General features: G+C 58.9%; 6 protein-coding genes across 6 annotated transcripts; 2 read left to right on the top strand and 4 right to left on the bottom strand.

Annotated features, from left to right (window-relative positions):
- Nucleotides 1–670: 670 nt before the first annotated feature.
- On the bottom strand, nt 671–5,832 carry B0H18DRAFT_1010764 (MED14-domain-containing protein; the record flags this gene model as incomplete). Its single annotated transcript, XM_048028943.1, has 24 exons — nt 671–962; nt 1,054–1,466; nt 1,520–1,642; nt 1,699–1,939; nt 1,992–2,199; nt 2,256–2,505; nt 2,558–2,605; nt 2,660–2,981; nt 3,034–3,112; nt 3,163–3,249; nt 3,320–3,366; nt 3,417–3,434; nt 3,461–3,569; nt 3,627–3,924; nt 3,979–4,067; nt 4,121–4,164; nt 4,212–4,397; nt 4,449–4,589; nt 4,645–4,777; nt 4,836–4,914; nt 4,970–5,061; nt 5,120–5,252; nt 5,305–5,491; nt 5,826–5,832. 23 exons carry the CDS (start codon nt 5,830–5,832, stop codon nt 1,112–1,114), a joined length of 3,276 nt encoding a protein of 1,091 aa, XP_047892828.1. The 3' UTR covers nt 671–962; nt 1,054–1,111.
- Nucleotides 5,795–9,252, top strand: B0H18DRAFT_1104870 (uncharacterized protein). Its single transcript, XM_048032626.1, has 10 exons — nt 5,795–5,993; nt 6,052–6,321; nt 6,375–6,521; nt 6,583–6,662; nt 6,713–7,051; nt 7,102–7,399; nt 7,458–8,051; nt 8,105–8,486; nt 8,554–8,917; nt 8,971–9,252. The coding sequence occupies exons 1-10, from the start codon at nt 5,850–5,852 to the stop codon at nt 8,984–8,986; spliced, it is 2,634 nt and encodes an 877-aa protein (XP_047892827.1). The 5' UTR covers nt 5,795–5,849; the 3' UTR covers nt 8,987–9,252.
- Nucleotides 9,253–9,528: 276 nt separating this feature from the next.
- Nucleotides 9,529–13,283, bottom strand: B0H18DRAFT_1085386 (OPT oligopeptide transporter; the record flags this gene model as incomplete). Its single annotated transcript, XM_048031909.1, has 22 exons — nt 9,529–9,561; nt 9,630–9,701; nt 9,762–9,818; nt 9,883–10,125; nt 10,167–10,168; nt 10,223–10,283; nt 10,336–10,379; nt 10,440–10,501; nt 10,556–10,641; nt 10,716–10,784; nt 10,853–10,902; nt 10,961–11,070; nt 11,122–11,219; nt 11,291–11,357; nt 11,415–11,457; nt 11,568–11,604; nt 11,664–11,852; nt 11,908–11,965; nt 12,020–12,305; nt 12,353–12,506; nt 12,560–12,727; nt 13,128–13,283. 22 exons carry the CDS (start codon nt 13,281–13,283, stop codon nt 9,529–9,531), a joined length of 2,145 nt encoding a protein of 714 aa, XP_047892826.1.
- A 252-nt stretch (nt 13,284–13,535) lies between these two features.
- On the bottom strand, nt 13,536–16,165 carry B0H18DRAFT_1010744 (uncharacterized protein). The gene is made up of 8 exons (XM_048028942.1): nt 16,002–16,165; nt 15,544–15,944; nt 15,258–15,505; nt 14,901–15,213; nt 14,585–14,874; nt 14,339–14,534; nt 14,176–14,282; nt 13,536–14,123 (listed from the first exon to the last, which is right to left on the bottom strand). Exons 1-8 carry the CDS (start codon nt 16,015–16,017, stop codon nt 13,823–13,825), a joined length of 1,872 nt encoding a protein of 623 aa, XP_047892825.1. The 5' UTR covers nt 16,018–16,165; the 3' UTR covers nt 13,536–13,822.
- A 1,875-nt stretch (nt 16,166–18,040) lies between these two features.
- B0H18DRAFT_857175 (uncharacterized protein) lies at nt 18,041–18,949 on the bottom strand (the record flags this gene model as incomplete). The annotated part of the gene is made up of 2 exons (XM_048039667.1): nt 18,041–18,293; nt 18,354–18,949. Coding segments are annotated over 2 exons (849 nt in total), but the record flags the coding sequence as incomplete, so codon positions are not given.
- Nucleotides 18,950–19,084: 135 nt separating this feature from the next.
- B0H18DRAFT_395584 (uncharacterized protein) lies at nt 19,085–19,675 on the top strand. The gene is made up of 3 exons (XM_048037915.1): nt 19,085–19,362; nt 19,415–19,471; nt 19,528–19,675. Exons 1-3 carry the CDS (start codon nt 19,164–19,166, stop codon nt 19,644–19,646), a joined length of 375 nt encoding a protein of 124 aa, XP_047892823.1. The 5' UTR covers nt 19,085–19,163; the 3' UTR covers nt 19,647–19,675.
- Nucleotides 19,676–22,596: the final 2,921 nt, after the last annotated feature.

Genomic DNA, 22,596 nt, shown 5'->3' with positions numbered 1-22,596 from the left:
TTCGCGTTTGTTCGTGACGGTCCCGTCATGGATTGCTGGAGTGGCTATTGAAGGGACTGGGGGGTGGGCGTGTGTTAGCTTGAGGGCGTCGTCGTCGTCCGACGCGGCAAGCGGACGGGGTGGATGCGTCGGGAGGGCAGAAGGGACGGGGGAGAGAGTGAGCGGGAGTGGGCCGGGCGAGTGGTTGAAATGCATGGGCTGTTTGGGTGCTGTCTTGCATTGTGGGTCCGCATGCCTGAATTGGACGCCACAACCGCGACCTCGACGATCCCAGCGACGCGTAGGCGCCCGCCGCCCACGAGATCCCACGAGGCTTTGCCTCCGTGCCGTCCGGTGCCGGCCATCTCAGCGCTTCTCTGTCGCTTCAACAGCAGTCAGGCTCACAATTTGTGAACTCGAACGGGCCTTGGTCGGTGCGCGCAATCAAGTGAGGAATATGTGAGACAGTATACATTCATTTGCGACACGGACCTCTGGCCCAAACCCATGGTCATTGACAAGGCTCAGCTACCAGATCAAAGCGAGAAGGAACGCGGTAGAGTGCTGTCTGTGGCAGTGCCGCCGCATGTCCTTCCTGAGCATAGGGCTCGAGCGTTCAAGCTAATAAGCAAACACTTTGCATGACGAAGCAGCTTCTTTCATAATTGCACGTCATCCCAATACCTGTAGTGACAGAAGCTCAGGAAGGTCTCGGTGTGATGCGCCTTGAGCATAGCAGTCTTCGGTCGCGCCATATACATTGACTCAGGACAGGAGCCCCAATCGAAGCTTGGTCCATGACGACTGCTCTGATCCTCATGCAGGCAGACAATGCTTACCAGGCCGTCGGTCCAAGCCACGTTCAGCACTCCGAGAGCGTGTAGGTGCACCAGTCTCTACGGTGGTTGACCGCACTGCATCGACACAGCGTCAGAGCCTGACAACAGTCCTATGTCATTCATCGTGTGTAAACGCGGCTGTGCATTCTGGTGCCATTCCACGGAGATAAACTAATGCTACACTGCATAGGTTAATCAGCACACGCACGCCGAACATCGTATACAGGGTACTCACGTAGGTATCTGCTACAACAAGACAACGACGATGAGATGAGCACGACCACAAAACCACCCTATCCCTGCTTCAGCCGTTGCAGGACGCGGTCATGCAGCGTTCTGGCCACGAATTTTACAGCGGCCGAGTCACAGATGATACCAATGTCGATTGGCGCGACGCGTGCAGTACAGCCTCTTGAGGCAGCATCTTTCACGACTTCCATGGCAATCCGTCGGAAATCGGGGATCGCCTGGAGGAGAAGATGGCTGTCCGATGGGTCACTCGGCGGCGGTGCAGATGCATTAGAGGGGTTCCGCCCGCTGGCAGGCAATCGGTTTCGCGGAGGCGAGTCCTCTGCCGAAAAGAGAGAATGCGAGGCGTCGAGGATGACAACTCGACCGCCCGTCATTATCCGAAAGTCCAGTGCATGCCTAGACATACGAGCCGTCAGCAGTGTTTCCTAGATCGGATGCACGATATTCACCTGAAGTCTCCGTACAGAATCCGGAACCACCCAGCGGCTTTCGGGAACACGTCAGCGTTCTCTGACGTCTGCGCAACTGCCTGCCTTATTCCCTCCAGCTCGACGACGACGGACAACGAGTCTCTCAACAGCCGGACCAATTTCTGCAATGACGGTGCTAGTCGGCCATGTCGGAGAACGTCGCGTAGGAAAGGCTCAGGTCTTCGTGGGGATTGTACAGGTCGTCCATATCCGCATCTCCGGCCTTGCCATCGCTGATGCGAGAGAATTGCAGGTCATACGACCCGCCAGTCGGTGAGAGCTGGTCCGTACACGTGATAGAGATGGTGTAGTCGGCCGCATACGCGAATTCGACGGTCTGCAAGTCGAACGATAGCAAGCGGACGTCTGACCAATGCCTCTCGGTGGCCATCTGCGCGACTGTACACGGAGTGAGTGATGTCACCGGGTTACAAAACGCACAGCAACCTACCTTCTCGTGCGATCACGACGACCTTGGAAACGCGTGCCCATTCCTCTAGGAACTCATCGACACACTTGTCGACGTCTTCCGAGAGGAAGGACACTATCGCTTCCGTTGTATCGTATATGATCCGCTTAGATGGTCGGATGACGTTGCTGCTACCTGCGCGCTTGCCGACGGGTTGTTGGACGTACTTGAGTTTCACGCAAGTCACGACCTACGCACGAATCTCGATCAGAGCGTTGTCAAAAGTATCACACGCGTGGATTTCACCTGCGCTTGCTTCTCGTCATTCCACCAGTTGAGTGGTATGACCCGGATATTCGGCATGGCTGCCTCAGCGGCAGGTGCTCCGGACAATATGTCCGAGGACTGGACACAGAGTAGTGGAACCGATCTTGACAGGGTTGACTGAAGGTGTGCGAGTTCCGGCGTGTGCGCAACATCCGTGCAGGCGACAGTTGTATAGGGGATGTTTCGCGTCTTGAATTGCTGCTCGATCTTGTAGAACGCGACTCGTGCACTGCAATGCACACCTCAGTAGATGAATGGGTAACGAGGCATCAATTCCTTACCAGCAATAAGCGTATAGTTCTCGGAGGACCTGTGCGTCTAAGCAATAGCTACGAACGAAAGATGTCAGGGGTATGATCCATCCTGTTCACAAATTCTCATACCGAGGCACAAACTCGTCCACTGGTTGCGACGCTGAGCCATCGTCCGTTGACTCACGCTTCCGCTTTTGTCCGATTGCTGGATCCGCAGCGTGCGGGGGATGCGGCGACACGACGATTTCCTCGCCATGTATCCGCCTCACGTCGAGCCACCCAATGTCTTTCATGACCATATCATGGCATGGCGTATTCTGCAGCACCTCGACGGAGATGAGAGCATAGCGCCAATCCTCGTCCGTCACGACGAGCACGAGGAAGTGGTCCGGGAACTTGGCCAGCTCGATATAGAGCATGCCACGCGCCATCCGACCGAGTTTTTGTATTTCTGGGCACCCTGTGAGCACGGGACGCGGTGTTTCAGCAACCGGACGACTGACCTGTTGGGGCGAAGTTCCGGAGACGGTAACTCTGAAGACCGAGATAGTTTGCCTTCTGCTCGGCGAGGTCGATGATAGTCTGCCCGTAATCCGTGAGCATATCAGGATTCAAAGGACATGAAGATCTACTAACGCGAGCTTAAGCCTCACAAATGCGTCGTATAGCATCGTTGGATTCTCGTTTAGTCTGTCAGTTATAGCGGTGTATCGGCGTCCCTGCCTGCGGCAGCAAGGTCGCCTGTATCCCTAAGACTTAGCGACCAGTCCTGGTGTCAATCGTCATCACGACGACCTCATCCGCACAGAAATGTGCCCGAAGAGTCTGAATGTCATCTGCATTGCATTTGAGTATCGTTGGGATGGATAGCATATCAAGAACTGACCGTCCATAGCCAACGAGACTTCCCCAGGCGTGCCAACATAGCACGCGTCGGCGGGTCGTGCTGCAGACGCCGCTGAACGACTCGGAGAACAGCGCCCACATGGATCGTAGCCACTTTCCGCAGCAACGCCTCGACATCGAGGTTGTCCGAATCCTGCGAGGAAGTCCTTGAGATTGAACTAAAACGGGACCTGGTATCCATAGCACGTACGATCGACAATTCACTTTTGTCAAGATGGAATTCTTGCGGGGGAATCATGGTGCCAAGGGCGCCCTGTTCGGGCTCCCACTTGACCTGCAATTCGTGCGGTTCGACCTCATCCGATGGTCGCCCCGCCCCCAGCTTCGCCTTCTCCTGCAATTCTGCAAGTATACGAGCTTTCGGTGACCGGTTCGCTTTATTTATCGGCGTCGTGTGGGCACGCGCTATTGAGATTGTTACCTTCCCACCAAACAGGGGGATATTCGCCCGCCTTTGACTCGGGGTTGGGTCCTTGGGCGGAAGACGACTACAAATGAGTCAATTTTGGGTACTCAGGTCTATGTGCAATACGGACACTTACGTCCAATATGTTATTGTTAGAGTTTTGCGGTCCTTGGACATCTGGACCCTCATGTACTCACCCCATCCGAGCGCGCGTAACCTTTCTGCCTGATTGTGTCTCAACTCAGACTGTACGTACCACTGGCGGCGGATCAACTCACCTGGTAGCAGAGGATCTCGAGCATATACGACATAGACATCATCTCTGCGACAGATGAGCACATGACACAAAGATGCCATTCCAGTACGTACGCAGGAAGTTGAAGACTCGGACGAGCGGCGCATCCGCAACGCCTTCAGGCAATTGTGGTCGTGGTGGCACTTCAGCCACAGGTGGTAGGGCCTGATCTGCAGGCAATGGTAGATAAAATGCCAGACGCGCATCTGCCTCGTCTGTGATGTGTCTTTTCAGCCATCCTGATGGTTTGCGCGGGAATTCTGCAGATGCCGTCAGCATGTTGGCCTCTGTTGCGAATATCGCGAAGCTACCTTGCACACTGGTCGGGTCACCACCGACGTTGAGCAGGAATTCCACGTTTACGAAGAACCAACCGGCGTCCTTCTCGGCGCCTCGTAGACAAAGCGAGACCTCGAATAACCTGGGAACCGTGAAGTAAACCCGGCCATCAGCTGCAAGACACCGTGAAGTTAGTAACCGTCGTCTCCATATGCAGTGTGTCAATACCAATTCGATATTTAGACATCTCGATAGGGACGACCTCAAACATCTTGAGTCGGAGACGGATCACGTCCTCGACGTCACCGAGGGTTTTCGCGACTTGATCGTCGGTCAGCGGGGTGGGCGGCACAACGACTTTCTGTAGCCGGAAACATGAGCAGCCATAGCGACACTGAAGCGACGGACATGAAGTTGACCTGGATAGCGGAAGGAAGGCGTCGATACGACCCAGTGGTCAGGACGTCGAGGGAAGTCAACAAGTCGTGATTGCGCAATCTGGAACGGGGCAGTTATAGCGCTACGGCCTAGTACAGCGCTCACATATACGCACCGCGCCGGATCCAAGCTGTCCTTAGCGTACTTAAGACCATGTATCGCGTCCTCGAATTGGCGATTTTGGTCCATCAAGAATGCGGTTATATTCTGAGAAAGGAACATCAGAATGACAGTATAGTGGGTGTGCGTCGCCACACATAAGTACCATGGCTTTCTGGACGACCCCCGCATCCCGCGACCATTTCACAATTGCATAGAGCTTAACGACTTGCTTCTTCGTCTTAACGACCCAGTCGGCGAGGGTCCGCTTCCGTGCAGCGTCCGACATGTTCGGTAGTCTGAAAAGGCATCGATGATCCTAATGCATGTACTGTCTGTCATACTACTCACGTTTCTGCTAGTTCGGACAATTCTGCATAGATCGCCTGCACTACCCTTGAGACCAGTTCCCCGAGTGGTACCTGACCATCGTATACGACAGGGAGCTCCCGCTCAAGCTCCTCCACAGGCAAATCGTGGAAGCCATTCGTGATTGTAGAGCCATTTGGAAGAGCAGACGCGTTGCCATTGGTGTGGGCTTCCATGTTCGAGTCGCGCGCTGTGCGCGATCTAGGCTGAGAATGTGTGCTTGAGCCCCGCGGGATCTGCGAGGAGACGCTGACGCGTTTCCGTCGGGTTGCTACACTAAGAGGGGGCTAAGAGGTGGAGTCCGCGGGGCCCAGCGAGAGGGAGTGGGGGTGGATGGAGGACAAGGTCGTCCACCAGCGTCCCAGTCCGCGACGTCAACTCACGCGATCTATTGTTCCCGATCGGGAGTTAAATAAAATATCTCCTCTCGTGCACGTGGCCGCAACGGCGGTGGCGTGGCGAGCTGGACTTGGTCGACTTCAGTCCTCCGAGCTCCCTTCCACCAGCCATCCTGGCCCACCTTCCCCATGGACTACCTGAGGACACTGGGCTCCGCTGCTGTTTCGTCGTTGGTACAGAAGTCTGGCCTCACACTCCCATTCTCGACAGGCGCAAGGGTCACCGCGTACGACGGTCGTTCAATCTGGACATTATATGAAGGCACGAAGCGTGTACGTTTTTACAGATGTAGTACCCTTCATCAATTCATGCTTGCTTGGCCGCTTTTAGGACGATAGTTCCCCCGTGTCAATCTTCGAGTTCGATGCAAATCAACCAGGCAAGCGTAATGTGTTCCCACTCGCCAAGAACGCGCTGCGAAAGCTGCGCACCATCCGACATCCGGACGTCCTTAGGTTCATGGATGTGGTAGAGACAGACTCTACGATTCACGTTATGACCGAACGTGTCCGACCACTCGCGCCTGCCATCAACGAGTACTCCTCCAAGGCTGCACAAGAACGCGAAGACTGGCTTCTCTGGGGACTTCACCGCGTCTCGGTCCGTCTTCTTGCATATCACTACTACTGCACATGCCCACAGACGATCACCAGGTGGCTTTCGCGTTTGTAAATGACTCGGCGGCGTCCACACATGGAAACATCCGTGTGGACTCCATCTTCATCTCTGCGTCTGGGGAATGGAAGTTGGGAGGCTTCGAATTGTTGAGTAGTCCTAAAGATGATGCGGCAGTTCTCTATGTGCGTAGTACGCAGCTGATGCTTGGGTGTACCGAAATGAATATATCTCTTTCGCCTGTAGACCATGGGTAGCTTGCTGCCTGACGCGAATGCGTGCGCACCTCCAGAAGTGAAGAAAGGCGGCTGGTCCGTACTGAAAGAGTAAATGAGCGTGTTCTCCTTGCTCGCTAGATCTTACGAATGCCTCTCAGACAGAACCCAGCCGCCGCGGATGCCTATACACTAGGGCTCCTCATTCACTCTACTTTCAACCCAACCCAACCTCCGCCTGCGACCGCTCAGCCGCCACATCCTCCACCTACCGCTGCTTCGCGGGGAGCTATACCTCAATCATTGTTTGGATGCTACAAGCGACTCCTGAATCCAAATCCGAAAGCGCGTCTCACACCCAAGAACTTCCTCGAGCTCGGCATGGCGGAGGTCACAGGTGAAAGCTCGGGTTTCTTCGCTAACAACCGCCTCGTCAAGGTATGCGCGGGTTTGGACAACTTCAGTTTGGGAAGTGAGGCCGACAAGGCATCACTGCTCAAGTAAGTGGTATGCTGCGCCTCCGCACCTGAACTTATGTAGGTCAAATCAGGACACTCAAAGAATCCTCGTCGTCTTTTCCATCTGAGTTTGTGTCGTACAAAGTGTTGCCTTCGCTTGTCTCCGCTCTGCAGTTCGGCGGTGCATCAGCACCCGCTATCCTCCCTTTAGTACTGCAGATGGGAAAGGTTGTGGCAGCACAAGACTACTCCTCCGTCATTCTCGTACATCTCGTCAAGCTATTCGCAAGTCCTGACCGTGGCACGCGCCTCGCACTGCTTGAGCATCTTCCAGAGTACGCCGACAAACTCGACAAGAAGACGGTCGTCGACAAAATCTGGCCGCCTTTGGTACGTTCCCTCACCCATGAGCCCATTCCTATACGCTTAGTGACCTCGCCGTCCTCAGCAAACCGGCTTCTCAGACACGGTCGGACTCATCCGCGAGGCGACCGTCAAGTCGATCATCCTCCTCTCCGACAAGTTCAACGACCGCATCCTTAATAACGACCTCCTCCGATACCTCGCGAAGATGCAAGGAGACCCCGAAGCGTCCATCAGGACAAACACCTGCATCCTCATCGGCCGCCTCGGCCCCACGCTCGGGTACAATACCAAGCGCAAGGTGCTCGTGCCCGCGTTCACGCGCGCGCTCAAGGACCCGTTCGTGCACTGCCGGGTCGCGGGGGTGATGGCGTTCATGGCGACCGCGGACTGCTTCGAGACCGAGGAGCTCGCGACGAAGGTGATCCCGAACATGGCGTTCGCGATGATCGACAAGGAGAAGCTCGTCCGCGACCAGGCGTTCAAGGCGGTCGAGCTCTTCGTGAAGAAGCTCGAGGAGCACGCCGCGGCGATGCCCGAGACGGCAATCGCAGAGAACGACGCTATGCCGGGCTTCAACCTCCCGCCGACGTCTCCCGGCTCGAATGGCCTCGTGAACAGCGCGGCGGGGGCTGCGGGTGCACTCGCCGGATGGGCAATCTCGTCCATCGGGAAGAAGGTCTGCGTTCCTTGGAACCTCAGTTCATGCGTGCTCTAACGATGTGTTCACAGCTCGCAGCGGGTGACCTCTCAAGTGTCATCGACGGTGCAGGACCGTCTCGTCCCACATCAGCCCCCCCTCCCGCCTCACTGTCATCCCAGCCCACGAACAGCCTCAGCGGCTCCGCAGGTACACTCGGGCGACCCACTGCTCCTTTCGGTCCGACGCTCTCCTCACCAGCCGTCCCGCGCCCAACCAGCGTAGTCGGTACTTCCTTCACGAAATCGAAGGGCATGCATCTCGGGGCGAGCAAGGTCCCCACGAGTTCAAGCTTGTCTGACTGGGCGATGGAGGCCGCCGCGGAGGCTGAGAGCGAGGATACGGTGAACGCTGGAGGGAATCCGTGGGGGAGCGATGACCTGATGGACGTCAATGCCGATCAGGACGATTGGAGTGAGTGCATGCTGCGTGCTTTCTTCACTGTCGCGCACAGCCCGACTAACCCGCGACGTCGTGGTAGGTACTTTCGAGAGTGCACCGGTGCGCGCGCCGGTGGTAGATCTGAGCTTCGACAGCGATGTCCCGCCAGGCGCTTTCTCGCCCAGCGACGACTGGGGACTCACATCGCCGGCCCCCACGCAATCGACGATAGTGATACATCAGCCCAAGCCTACCTCTGTTACAAAGATTTCAGCGTCAGCGACTACACGCTCGCCGCCGCCTGCTCACCGAGCCTCCACCGTCTCCTCATACGCACGATCGCCGACGCCATCTGAAAGAACAGCGAGTCCCGCGCCGGATAAGGCGCAGGCCAACAGTACGGCATCGATGACGAAGGAGGAGAAGGCGCGGAGATGGCGAGGCGGAAGGAAGAGAGAAAACAGGTATGTCTTGCGTCTAGTCGTGGTCGATATGCCAATGTACTGACGTCGCGCAGAGGATCGCTGCGCTGAAGGAGCAGAAGAAGCATACAGGTGCTGCCAAGACGTAGTATAGTACCTGTGATTGCACTCTGCAGCCCCTTTCTGAGGCTCTGTCGCTGGTTTCTGTCATTATGTCGGATATGTAACAGCCAAGTGCTGTGCTTCGAGACACGCCGGCGCCCCCTCCAGACCGACTTCACGCTGAGCAGATCTGTAAGGGTTCATTGCTTTCAGACAACAATGAACGACGCCCCCGCCACTGGTGTACGGAGACGAGCCTCCAGAGGGCCCCTTTACTGAGGCCACAAGAAATTACCTGCATTACCTGCACAACCGACCAGTACAAGTACAGTATACATACTATTATACACGCGCCACCGCGAGCCCGCCCGTGCAGGCCCGGAGCGTACTCGACTAACGTTAGCATGCAGAGTCCATTAGGTTCGACACAAGCCCCTCCCTCCACACTAGCGCCGTGTGGAGGTCTTGGTATGAGACTACAGAGTCCATACAGTTCGTGGTACACATGGCCACGACGATACTGTAGACTTCCGAAAGTCCGCAGGAGAGTATTAGCCTTCCTGCCCAGTCACTTTACAGTAATCCTGCGGAAGACAAACACGGCGGTGTCAGCACAGAAAGCAGTATATGAGATGGCCTCGCAAGGACGTACCGCATTGCCTGTGGGATTCAGAGCCCACGTCGGGAAGTTCACCGTGACACCGCCAGCTCCTCCCAGAGCGAACTACAGCACCGAGTTTCATCAGCACCCTCGAAGAGGAGCTATCAAAGATGGAGCACGTACCGAGAAGATGAACACGAAGATCTGCGAGCCGCCGTCAACGGCCGCGCCGAGCAGGTACTGCAAACGAACCCGTCCGTCAACACCGCACATCCGCGCAACGCAGAGGGAACGCCCGACGCACGTTATACTTCCTGAACCACCCCGCGTGGTAGCGCCGGATGTAGAAGTGGGACGTGAGGCCGATGGCCATCCACGTGTTGATGTACCCGTTCGTCCCGCCCGCGAGGTCGCCGATGTTGTACGCGAGCACGGCGGTGTTGATCAGCGGGAGCCACGACCACTTGTACTTCTTGTAGAGCAGCCAGGGGATGACCGGGAGCCCGAGGCCGATGACGAGGCCGAGGGGGACGATGAATAGGGCCCGCTGGGGCCGTAGATCTCCTTGCCGAGGGCTCCCCAGAGGACAGCTATGGCACGGGCGTGTGAGGGGAGCGAGCGGGACGCGAAGACGGCTGACGTACCGTTCGCGTTGTAAGACTGCACTTGCTGGCCACTCCATACACGACTGCCTTGGTTGTCGAGCTGCGCATCGTCATCAGCATAGAACGCTCATACACTCAACGAGCACACACACCAGGATCGTGCGTTTTTGGTTCACGACGTCTTGCATGATGACGTCTACGGAACGTCACGTCAGAACGACGGAGTTCAACACGTGAAGCAAGGGAGCACACGCACAGTTGAGCAGCGCACCGACGACCGTACCGGCCATCTGCACCGAGAAGTCGCCCTCGGGGGAACTGCAGAAAGCAAACCGTGAAGAGCACGTCCGGGCACATCTGACGGACTGCGACCTACGCTTCGTGTACTGTCCAAGCTTCAGATCGCTCAGCATCGAGCTCGCCTGCAAGATCGCCTGGCTCGAATACAGCTCAAAATACTGCAGCCCCACACGCCGGCGCGGAAGGCGCGGTCAGTCCCGCGCCACATTCGTGGAGCAGCGGGCGGACGCACCATGTTCGCCTGGGACGAGCCCGGGACGAGCGCCGCGCCGAGGATCTGGAAGAGGTTCTGCACGACGAGCTGCACCGCGGAGATGGCGTACATCGCGCCGTAGAACGGCAGATGATGATCGCAAATATCAGCGCGACGATCAGCGCCCACCACGGCAGGCCCGACTTCTCCGTGTAGCAGCACACCACTGCGCGAGCGGACGTCAGGTTGGGGAGCGGGGAAGCGGATGAGCGGGGGACACGCACTGGCGGTGATGAAGGCGCCGACGGTGATCGCGGCGTACCACCACAGCGGGACCTCCTTGTAGACGGCCATCTTCTTGTAGTGGATGTCCTCGATGGGCACCTTCTTGATGCTGGAGTGGTTGGGTCAGCACTACGCAGATCCGGAGGCGGGCGGTACGCACAACTGCGCGACGAACGCGTCGTAGATGTCCCTGCCGTGCCAGAGCGCGATGTGCACGATCGTCGCGCCGATGGACAGGTTGATGCCCAGGTTGTAGATCTGCCGGCGGGACGTGTCACGTCAACGGTCAGTCCCCGTGCGGTCGCCCCCAAGTGAGGCGAGACACGTACGACGGTCGACCCGCTCTGCCAGGGCTGGCCGTAGATCGCGAGGGCGGTCTTGTTCAAGGACTGATCGCTGGTGGAAAACTTGTGAGCCACGCAGGGACCACACCTGCCCACAGTGCAGACGTACGCGTTCAGGATCAGGTTTTGATTGTAGATGGTCCCGTTCTCAACTGGACACAAACAGCCAAACGCCCGTCAGTCAACCGCGCCGCAAATCATCGCTGTCAGTGTCACGGCGCGTGCGCGCGCCCGCGCCACGACGCCGCAAAGTCGCACTCACAGAACAGGTTCTGGGAGATGAACGGGAAGTTCTGGCTCTTCCACACGTTCGCCGCAAAGACCGCGGGCAAGAGTATGTAGTTGATCGCCCACCCACATAATTCGAGATCTGGGTCGAGAGCGGGTAGTAGAACGGCTTGCTGGTGATGTTCGCCCAGTCGACGCCGAACCCGAGCAGGCCCATGCCCTCGTTCGCCTCCGCGCCGCCGAAGATGTACGAGACCCAGTCGCTGTTGCGCGACGCGAGGCAGACGATGTTGAACGACCCGAGCAGGGGCGCGATGTACTGCGGGGCGGCGTCAGACTCGGGGCGCGAGGAGGTGCGGAGGGCGGGCGCTTACCTCCGGGAACCACTCGTAGACGAAGACCGCGCCGGTGACGTACCAGAAGAAACGCAGACTACACCGCAAAGTGAGCTTGGTTCGGCCTACTCAGACACGCGCACGAACTGACCGTTTGCCCTGGAGCATCTCGCCCTTGCTACGGTGGAGGACGTCGAAGAGGTTGACGTAGATCAGGTTCTGGGGGTAGAGCATGACGGTCGGGTAGACGAGGAAGGAGCGGAACATGCCCGCGAAGCCGTAGCCGATGAGCTGGCTCGCGAGGACGGTGAAGATGGCGTTGCCGGGGTTGATCGTGATGTTGTAGAAGAGATCGTCCGACGCGAACACGAAGCACGCCGTTGCTGCGGTCGCAGCGGTGTTGGCCATGATCTGCGTCGCGACGTGTTCCTTCAGGTCTGTGGCGCGTGAGTGTTGGTTCCATTGGGCGGCGCGAGGGACTTACTGAATGGGCCGGGGTTGAGCCAGTTCCAGAAAGCGCTGCCGGTGTGGTATTTGCTGCCAGGTCCGGGGATGACGACCTCGAAGAGGCGGCCGATCATGTACGCGATGAGCTGCAGGAAGAGCGGCGAGACGTTGAGCACCTGGGGGCGGAATTGCTACAGAGTTGCATGAGCAAGCAGCAGGATCGGTATGTCGCGCATATACGCACGAAGAGCATGCCGAGGACGGACGCGAAGACGGCGAGGCCGACGCCCGTGAACCACATGCGGAAGGTGTGGATGGGCATGGTGGGGTCGTCGTCGAGGCTGATGAGGATCTTGGCAAAGTCCTCTGCGGTCTCGAGGACCTTCTCCTTGCCGTTGTCGCCGTAGGGCACCTCCTCGACGCCGGGGACGTCGCCGCTGCTCTTCTCGACGTCTTCGCTGGAGTCGGCGGAGCCCGGGTAGGCCTTTTCCTCCGCGAACCGGTCGATGGCGGGTGTCTCGGGTGCGGGGTAGGGATGGCGGTGGGCGAGGCCTGCGCCATCGCCGATGCGCTCCTCGGCGAGGTCGAGAGAGTAGAGGGGCGGGTTTCCGTCGGTTCTACGCGCATGGCTGCAGCGGGGGACTGGGTGGGCGGGACGAGGGCGGGAGGTCGATTCTTAAGTGAATGTGGCCTGGCGCTCGATAAGGATGTCAAGGAGAGGATGACGGGGAGATGGGTTGGTGCATGTGGGCCTGTCTGCCGAGCTGTAGCCCGTGGTCTCCATCAGCCTTACGTCAACATGGCCGTCCCACCTTCTTCGCAGCCTCACCACCCCGCGCACGGTGCAGGGAAGCCCGCCGCACGCCGGCGACGCTGTGTCGCACAGCATGCAGCACACGATTCCCGGCGAAGAAGGGCTTCGTCGCGTATGGGAGCGTAGAAGCTGTGGAGCGAGCACATGGATTCATGCCGGCGTCTGGTCTGCTTGATGGCTCTCAGCGCGGGGCCTTCTGGCCTCCTCGCGATCAGCTCTTCATTCAGCAAAGAACGGTACGAACCCAGCCCCTCGTCCACACTGCGCCTCACATCGTGGTCAGATATCGTGAGGAGTCGCGAGGAGCCTGACCTCATGGAAGTGGCTTGAGCGAAGCTTGACGATTCCTGGAATTGTGAGCGTGAGCGCATGACGAGTCCCGAACAACCTCCATGCACGCGCTGAGATGTGAGCAGATCTTTGAGTGGCGCCACGCCGCGACACGCGGCCGTGCCTAGCGCATTTCAATTGCCAGAGTCCCAGTAAGGCCTACAACATGAATGTACTCTACCATATCCAACTTCCATAAGCTATCCACGATCCAAAACAGGCAATAATCGAACTGCTTAACTTAACGGCGGGTGCGCGAGATGCCATCTCGCCAAGGCCCCAGCTGGCCAAGCGCGTCCTCGGGGCGGAGTTGAGAACAGCGCAGAGGAGGCAAATGTGCGCATGTGGCGACACCGGCGTGCCTCATGCCGGCGGCCAGTGAGTGTGACCGTGCGCGGCGTTGTTCCACACCTCCGACGCACCCGGTTCGCACGGCCGTAGCGAAAGAGCGCACATCGCCCCGCTCCAGACTTCCTGCACCGCGCCCTGCCAGCCCCAGCCCCCGCGCGCGAGCATCGCAGGCACCTCGTACCAGCTCGCGTGCGGCGGGATCGCGGACGGGTTCGACGCGGACGGGTGCGTGCGCGTGAAGAGGTAGACGTCCGCGTAGAACGGGTCGTAGTACGTCGTCAGGAACAGTCGACGAGCCCGCATGTTAGATAATCTGCGCAACACATGTCACCACACGCTCGTGTCACAAAGGCGTCAAGACATACCGGTACATGACCAGACAGAATCCGAGCTGAATAAGCACAAAGGCCCAGAACAGCCAGGTACCGCGGCTCCACGACAGCTTGACCCCCGTCTCCGACATCGCGGAAGGCTGCCTCCAATCAGCACCACCATCGCCACAAGGAACCGCAGGGAGGGTCTACGCACCAGGAACCGACTCGTGCTTCGGCGCATGCTCTCGCGCAGCGGCGCGTACCGACTCGTCCGCACGCTCTCCGCCGCGTCCTCCACCCGCTGCAGCGTCTGCGAGATCGTCCGCCGCATGCTCCGCGCCTTGCTCGACGCGTCCTCCAGCGTCCGCGCCCGCCCGTCGTCCACCGCGCGCTCCCGGCACGACCTGTCCCTGTACCCGTCAGTCAATACGGCCATGCCCACGAGAGACAGCACACGTACTTCTCCGCCTGACGCGCCTCCTTCTTCATGTTCCCCACCTGCTCCCGCACCAGCGCGAGCGCCTCGTTGTGCGTCGGCGGCGTCGCCATGTCCACAGAAAACACAGACGACCCCTCGTCCTCCACGACCGACAGCGACGCCTCCGCCAGCTCGGTGTCCAGCCCGCGTCGGACGTCACGCGAGCCAGACGCCTCCGGCGCGGGCTCCTCGACCTCGCGCCCCATCGCGTCGACGATCCTCACCGCACTCCGGCTGCGCGGGGTGGCAGGGGCGGACTGTTGTGTCTTCCGCTCGGGGTCTTGGGTCGCGTCGGAACGTCCTGCGCTGGCCTCTGCGCCTCCTCCTTCTCGGCCGTCGTCTCCCGCCCAAACGCATCCACGATCCTCACGCTGACACTCCCCGGCGAGCGGAACGGGCGCGCTCCCGCAGAGTCCGGTCTTGCGTGCGGTGGCGGCGTCTCCGCCCTCGCCGCCTTCCTGTCCTCGCCGTCGCCGCGGACGTCGACGGGCGGCATAGCGAGGGCGCCCTCCGCAGACGAGTCCGCCGCCGCGTTCGGGTTCCACTCCGCCGGGAGCGCAGGCCTCTTCGCATCCCCGGCAGGCTCGCCGACGTCCGACACCGTCGTCTCGCTCTCGACGTCAAAGCGCACCTTCAGGATGCTCCGCCGCCGCACCGACGCAGGCCGCCCGGGGTCTGCAGCCACGCGCCCGGCGGCGCGGGCGTGCGCGGCCACGTCGCCGTCGTGTTCGGTGTGGCAGCGTCGGGCGGCGCACCCGGCGTCGCGACGACGTCCACCTTCGCCTGTCCCTCAGGCGTGTTGACGAGCACGCTCGACGCGCCCGCGTCGTCGCCCGCTGCCTTCCCGCCCGCAGCACGCCGGACGTCCGGAGTGGCGGCCCACGCGCCCGGCGGACGCGGCGTCTTCATCATCGTCAGGTTCCCGGGGCGCTCGTCATCACGGGCGTGTTGTCGTTCTCCTCGTCGCCGTCGCCGTCGGCATCGTCGGTGGCGAAGGACGGTGGGTCGGGGAGGTCGGGCATGCCCCGCGGCGGCGGCGGCGTCTGGAACTCTGACTTGGAGGAGCTCACGGAGCTGCCATTCCCCGGCGATCGCCGCGGCGGGGTCTGGAGCGAGAAGACGGGGGCGGGGGTGGCATCGGCCGGCGTCGCGGGAGACGAATCCGGCCGTGTCGCTTTGCGGGGGGCGTCGCTGGCGTGGCCGTTCGTGTCGTTGTGGCGCGGGGCGGCAGGTGCAGGAGCGGGGGCTTCGGACGGGGACGGTGACGGCGAGCCAAACTCAGGGAGACGGATGGGTCGTGCTGTCGGTGTACTCGTAGCAGGTGGACTGTCCTCGTCGCTGGCTGTAAATGCGACATGTTTAGTTATCGTCAGGATTGATGCTCTACAGTCTGACGCACCGAAGACAGGGTCCATCTGCGAACCACTGTGGAAACTCGGGAAGAACGACGACTCCGCGTTCTCATCCTCAGGCTCAGAGTCAGACCCGTGGTCAACCTCGATGCTGATCTCCTCCTCATCGTCAGCGGACGCGGCAGGCGGGCAGGTCCTACAGGTTGACTGAACTCAGTGAGACTCCGTCGGTGTCCTCGCTTCTTCGCAGGTGCAGCGGCATCGCCCAGGGCACTCGACGGGCGTGGTATATGGCTCGAGACTGGGCTCTTGAGGGACAACCGCGACGTCGATGCAGAAGCAGACGGACGCGGCTTCTCCGGCGAGTCTGCCTCAGTGTCCAGCTCGAGCGGCGGCAGCTGAGTGCGATTCACAGGGAACGACCATCCGAACTTCGAGCGGAAGCCAGGCGTCTGGGGCTTGAAGTCGCTGCCCTCGCTCTCATCATGCGCAGGCCGCACAGGCGACGGCGAGCGAGAGGAGTGCCCGGGCGACTTACTCGGCACGCCTAATGAGTGAGCAGGAGACTTGGGCTTCACAGGGGCCTTTCCTTTCGAATCAAACGATATCGAGCTGTGCGTTCTTGGCCTCGCGTGCCCGGTCGCCGCAGGTGCAGGGCTGCTCCGCAAGCTCTCGGTTCGCTGCCTCGCAGATGCGTGCGAGACCGACGCGGAGCTGTCCTTGCGCTCCCTAGGACTCAGCGCTTTCGATCCAGAGGCCGATATGGCGGGGGGCACCGGGCTCGAGGCTCTGCTCGTGCCCTGATGGGGGTTCCATTTCGGCCGCGGCGAGTTCCAGTTCCGCTCCCTCTCATGCACGACCTCCGGTTCGCCTTCCGCGCCCGAGATGGATCCTGCAGGGGAGGCTGCTCGGCTGTGTCCCGAAGCGGAACCGCGTAAGGAACTCGCGGATGACTGCCGTGACAGACTGCGTCGAGGCTGCCCGGGCGTGAGCGTGTTGGGGGAGAGGAAGCTCTCTGCAGAGTCGGGTCTCGGCGGACTGAGTGCGACCACGCTCGACAGCGTCCGCGTGCGCTCGTGCGGACGGAGGCCGAGGCTGGAGGACGAGCGATTGAGCGTCTTGGGAGGCGTGTGTTTTGGCTTGTTCCATCCGTGTTCACGCTCTTTCTGACGATCCTGCCCCAGTTCTTTCGTCCGTTCATGGTCTGCAAGCTTGGACATGAGCTAACGACGACATGTGAGTAGAATAGACGGACGCTCAGCTTGGGACATCACTGAGCTCGAGCTGGCTCTGCTCGATCGCCCGTCATCCGTGCTCTGTAAACTGGTAAGAGACGCCGCACTCCCTTTACGCGAGAGCGTGTGCGTGTGTGCTGGACTGTCGCGCCCATTGGCTTCGTACCATTGTTTCGTTACTATGGAATAGGCTAGTGAGCGTGGTGGACCTACCGAGATGCTGAGGGTGAGCAGGCGATTTCGGTTGCGGATGATTCCATAAGCGCTCGCGCTCCCGAAGACGGTCACGCTGAACGTCGTCTTGTCGATCCTTGTCTATGTCATTGTCAGCGACGTGCATCGAGAGAAGGAGACGATGCCACTGACAATCCCCAATGGACTGAGACGAGGAACTTGCGAAAGAACCCCGAGACGACGCTACCGAAAAAAAAAGAGTTAACAACTTGCGTTTTCAGTCTGAGGAAAGACATACTCGAGTTTTCAAGCTCTTCGCTTCCTCGCCTACTCAATGGCATTTGCAGTTTGTGTGCGGAATGCGATTTTGAGTGAGAGCTCCACGACAACGGTCGGCTAGGCGAGACCGGGTCCGCCCTCGAATGTGCACTCCATGAGAGTGGCCGACCGGGTGAAACTGGATCTGTGTGCGCATTCGGTCCGTTCGGAGACGATGGACCAGCCCTCATGTGAGAGCTCCACGAAGTCGGTCGAGTAGGGGGAGGCGAGGTGAACCTCGACCGTGGAGGGAAAGGAGGAGCATGACCGTTCGGGAGCGAGTCTCCCTCGTAACTATCCATCCCACCGAGGGCCCGACGCATCTCAGAGTCACCATCCAGGAGGTTGGACTCTCCGTTCAACTGGGAAGACATGTGCATTGTTCGCATCGCATGAGGGGGCGTCGCTTCGTACTCTGGCCTGTTGTCCTCACGGAGCAGTGTCGCAGTATCTTGCGAGGTATCGCTCGGAGGCATCGTCATGTCCGTTACCATCCGTTCCGGTGGAGGTGTAGGCGGCAACGTGCTGGAATGTGTGTCGGAGAGGACCGCATTCAGAGCGGTCCACCGCGCAGCCCGTGAGTGCGACGATTGGGTAGATTCCTCAGACCGTCTCGACGGATCTTCACGAATGCTGTCAGTCCCGAGATCACGACTGTCACCATCGCGGCACTCACGGTCGGCCTCCTCGTCGCTCATGCTTTTCCGCTTGCCCTTGTTTCCGGCCCTCTCCCGCTCGACGCGCTCAATGCGGGGACTCGGGTCGACCTCACTCGCAGGGCCGACGCTGTTTCGTCTTGCGCGTCCTTTGGACTTTTGAGGGGTATTTCCGACCGGACGCAGTGCGCTCGAGAAGAGCTCCCTGAGGCTCTCGCGCGCGATGCTGGGTGTTGCAGTGATGGAATACGGCGGGTCGAGGTCAGAATCGGGCTCGGAAGGTGTCCGAGGTTCAGGGATACGCGATGTAGATGCTCGTGGCGGGGACGTATTGTTATTGGGTACGCGGGCGAGGGCCATACGCAGGCGGGCGGCGGGGGTATCAAGAGGGAGGCCAGGCGCGATTGTGGCTTGTGGTGAGTCCGCGATGCGGGCGGCGGGCATGCGCGGGGTTGCGTCTGCATCCTCCTCGTCGTACATTTGTGCGCGCAGGTTCTCTGGCGAAGTACGCGGGGGGCCAGCGGTCGGCGTGTTGAGGGTATCGGCGCGACTCGGTGGGGAGTGCCTCGTGAGTCGGAGGCGGGGTATCGGCAGGTTGGGAGAGGTATCCATGCTCGGCAGTGAGCAGAGGCGCTGGCCCGTCGCCGGGAGGTCGGACAACGGCAGCGAGAGGTCGACGGACGACGAGGGTGATGGGACGGTGACAAGAACGGTTGGTCACGCCTCGTGGTCGCGCCGGCCACGCGACCGCGTTTCCCAGGACGCGTCTCTCCAGCTTCTCGCCGCCACCACCTCCGGCTCATCCTCCTCACTCTCTCCTCACAGAATGCGACAATCGACAGCCGCATCGTCGCGGCAATCCACCGTGCAGAACCCTGCAATGAATGCCGCGGCACAGGCGCGCCTTCTCGAGAAAAAGAAAGAATACGAAGCGGTGGCAGCCCTCGAACGTGCAAGCATGCAGTTTGTCAAGCGGATAGACGAACTGGGTGACGACTTCGATGTGATGGCCGATGCAGGGAAAGGTTAGTGGTGTCCTGCGTGCACGTCGAGGCTAGAGCTAACGGAAGTGCACAGTATGCGGCCAAGTACTGGAGCAATGGCCGAATATGTTCAGGATCTTGGGATTGTTCTGTAAGTGACCTGACGCGCCCGAGGCATGCTTGTTCATCTCTGATGTCACCCTTTAGTGTCGGCTCGTGAGCAGCACCAGGACGATGCAACGGGCCAGGCCTCTGAAGGCTTATCTGGTGAACGCCTCGTCAGGGTGCCCATTGACGAGATCCGGTCATCCGAGGACAAGACGTGATGCACTACGAAGCGCACGGACACATGGTGAACCTTAGCGACTTATTAGACGCATACCCTACCCGGCACAGTCGTCCCCGCATGTGAGTTCGCGAGGACGATACCATCCGTCTTCGTTGTTGTATTGCGGGCGTCTTGATTGTGAGTGATCACACCTGCAATGCTATCGTCCATTCTGAGTAAGGTCCGTCACTATCAGGACGTCGATTGACACGCACGCGGGTCATCGGCGGGTAGCTGAATGGACCCCCTCCTCCTTCACCCCCTCTTACGCGTTCAGGCAATATTCGTATGCTCATTTGTCTGTAAGGCTACAGCGACTCGAGAGCTTAACCCGGAGTGCCATAAAACATCTCATCCACAACAGAACTTTACGATTGGTTTTCGTCCTACTGCATGAGCGCAGCGGGCTGCACCTGTGAAGAGACCGTAGTCGGCGGCGATCGGCTCCCTTCGTACCTTCCAGCGACGAAAGGTGGATTGGAAGTGCATACCGGCAAGGAAACGCAGTGGACAGACGATGACTAGCGGCAAAGAGCTGCGGTGGATCGTCTCACTCCATAAGGTGACTGGTAGCTTCCGCGACCCTCAACGCAACGAGAAGCTAGGAGCAGTAAGTGGTCTGGGGCTAGACGTCGATATGAGTCGCCTTCGGTGGTCAACCAATCGCTATGCACCGCGTTTCGCTGTGGAAGCAGGGAAGGAGCCGGTCGATAGTATAAGTACCGTAAGTTACCTGCTGGCACCTGGCCAGCAGGAGAGCAACGTGTGCCTCACATCAACCATGCGATCCCCTACGCCCAATTTCTGTGAGTCCGCCAGCAAGCAAGCGACAGTGACGGCGCCCAAGGCCCAGCGGGTGTTCATCTTTCAAGAGGAGGAAGTAGCACGATATGTGTTCACGGGGACATATACGTTGAAGCTCTGGCTAAGCAGACTCCGCGGGGCCTGGTCCAACTGCTGACGGATACCGCAAGGACTGTGTACCCGGACCTCAAGCTAATGGCTATATGGCGAATCATCGAGGTACTTACCTTTCCCTGCATGCACGTCCAGTACGATTGATCATTCTACTAGAACACGTTGCCTTTCGACGTCCCCGAGAGGGCGACCTGGAATGAGATGAAGAAAACGATACTGGACCAAGACTCGTGGTCTGATGCACGGCGTCCCGGTACGGAATCCGTCGGAGAGGCAATCATTACTGCAAACATTCCCATCATGGGAAGAATTGACCTCTCAGGCGTCAAGAATCCGTTGATCGTGTTCTTCAGGTCCATGTAGTCAGTAATCCTATGTATGTGGTCGGGACTGCACACTCACTCTTTAATAGTTAAATTAACGCATGAGATCGGCTCTCGAGAGCAAGACGGAGGGGCTCGCTGAGCAACCTGTCTGAGGGGATGAAGGGAGCGCCTCACAGCGCCCATCGTACTCAGCTCTTTCATATCTAGGATGCCGATTGCCAGAGGTTGTGGTATGGAACTTTGCCTTGTGTCGACAAGAGTAGTTGGATGTAGCGCTTACATGCAGCTCGCAGCCAGCGAAAATACAGGCAAACCCATACAGTGTGTTCCTCAGTTACTCAACAGATGTCTCTGACACCTGTCCAAGCGCACACATTCACGTCGCCTGCGTGCGATTCGCGATCAGAGTCTTCGCAGCATGTCCTGCGGCCTATCCAGGAGATGGTATGGCTCCGGGCCTGGGCTGGAGGCTTCGTACAAGCTAAGATTGCATATCGCGTCAAGATGCTTGGTACGCGGGTAGTTGTGGTGCGTACTGACATTATATTACACTCCGCTACTGGTACTGAATACCGTGCTGTTGATGATATGATCCGTGAGGTGATCGATGAATCATTGACTTCCCCGGCTATCAACGTAAACAGAAGCTGGGTATCGTGGGGGTCTGGAATTCCGGAAGGAGCCGGCCAATCGTATAAGTGCCAGGCTGGTGAGAGCACAACATGCGCTACAGGCCATGCAGACATCCATGCCCATCAACGTCCAAGCGACCGAGTCCCAACACTCATCGGATCTTCGTCTTTCGAGACAGTGATCTCCTGGGAGACATCTATGTCAAATGCCCGGTCAACGTCTCCCCGAAAAATCTAGTTCAATCCGTGGTAGAGAGGAGTATATGCCCGAACCTACAGAACATGAGAGTATGGCAAATCATCGAGGTAAGCATTGCCCGCTAGTGATGTATCTATACCCATGACATCATTGGTAGAGCCCGACGCCTCTCAACATTTCCCCCAGGGCGACCTTGAGGGATATGGGTGGAGTGTTGACAAGATAATTCAGTCTCCTATCGATTCGAACGTCGTCAGTAGTAAGATGATCCCGGTAATTATGGCGTACCGTTTGCTGAAAAAATAAACACTATATATATCAAAGTCAACAAGATATATCAAACATCGAGCACTAGTATCTATAACAAAGCGAGTACTATATCAATCAAACGACACTCAACATATATACAACACGACTCAATATATATATTTCAAACATGGGGTCGACACTTTCATATATATATATAACTTTCGGCGACCGGCCCGGGGCCGCCGGGGCCGGTTCCGTGCCTTCAAGCACAGCGACCACTTTTCCTCTCGCGACCATTTGCAAGCTCACCGTAGGACAGTGCTGTCCACGACGCGCAGACTGCACCCGACACCGTGCCCGGCAGTGTTGCACGCACGAGCGTGCGCCGCTGAGCAGTCCCGGCGCTAGCGCCCAACACGCTTCTCTCGACCGCCACCAGCTGCCACCACCGGCTCGACCATGACCACGACTCGGGCAGCCACCACGACCGCCCAACCGCAGAGCAATACGCTCGCGTCACATTCCAAAGGACACGCGAGCTTGAGTCACCAGCAACTGTTTAGCTAGCAGCACGCGACAACCCCTCTGGCGACCCAAGATCGACGAGTCCTTCCCCTCCTGCCC

The sequence above is a fragment of the Fomitopsis serialis genome, assembly GCF_022376445.1.
Source record: "Fomitopsis serialis strain Sig1Antser10 chromosome Unknown B0H18scaffold_38, whole genome shotgun sequence".
Taxonomy (NCBI): Eukaryota; Fungi; Basidiomycota; class Agaricomycetes; order Polyporales; family Fomitopsidaceae; genus Fomitopsis; species Fomitopsis serialis.
This window is presented reverse-complemented; position numbering and strand designations above follow the sequence as displayed.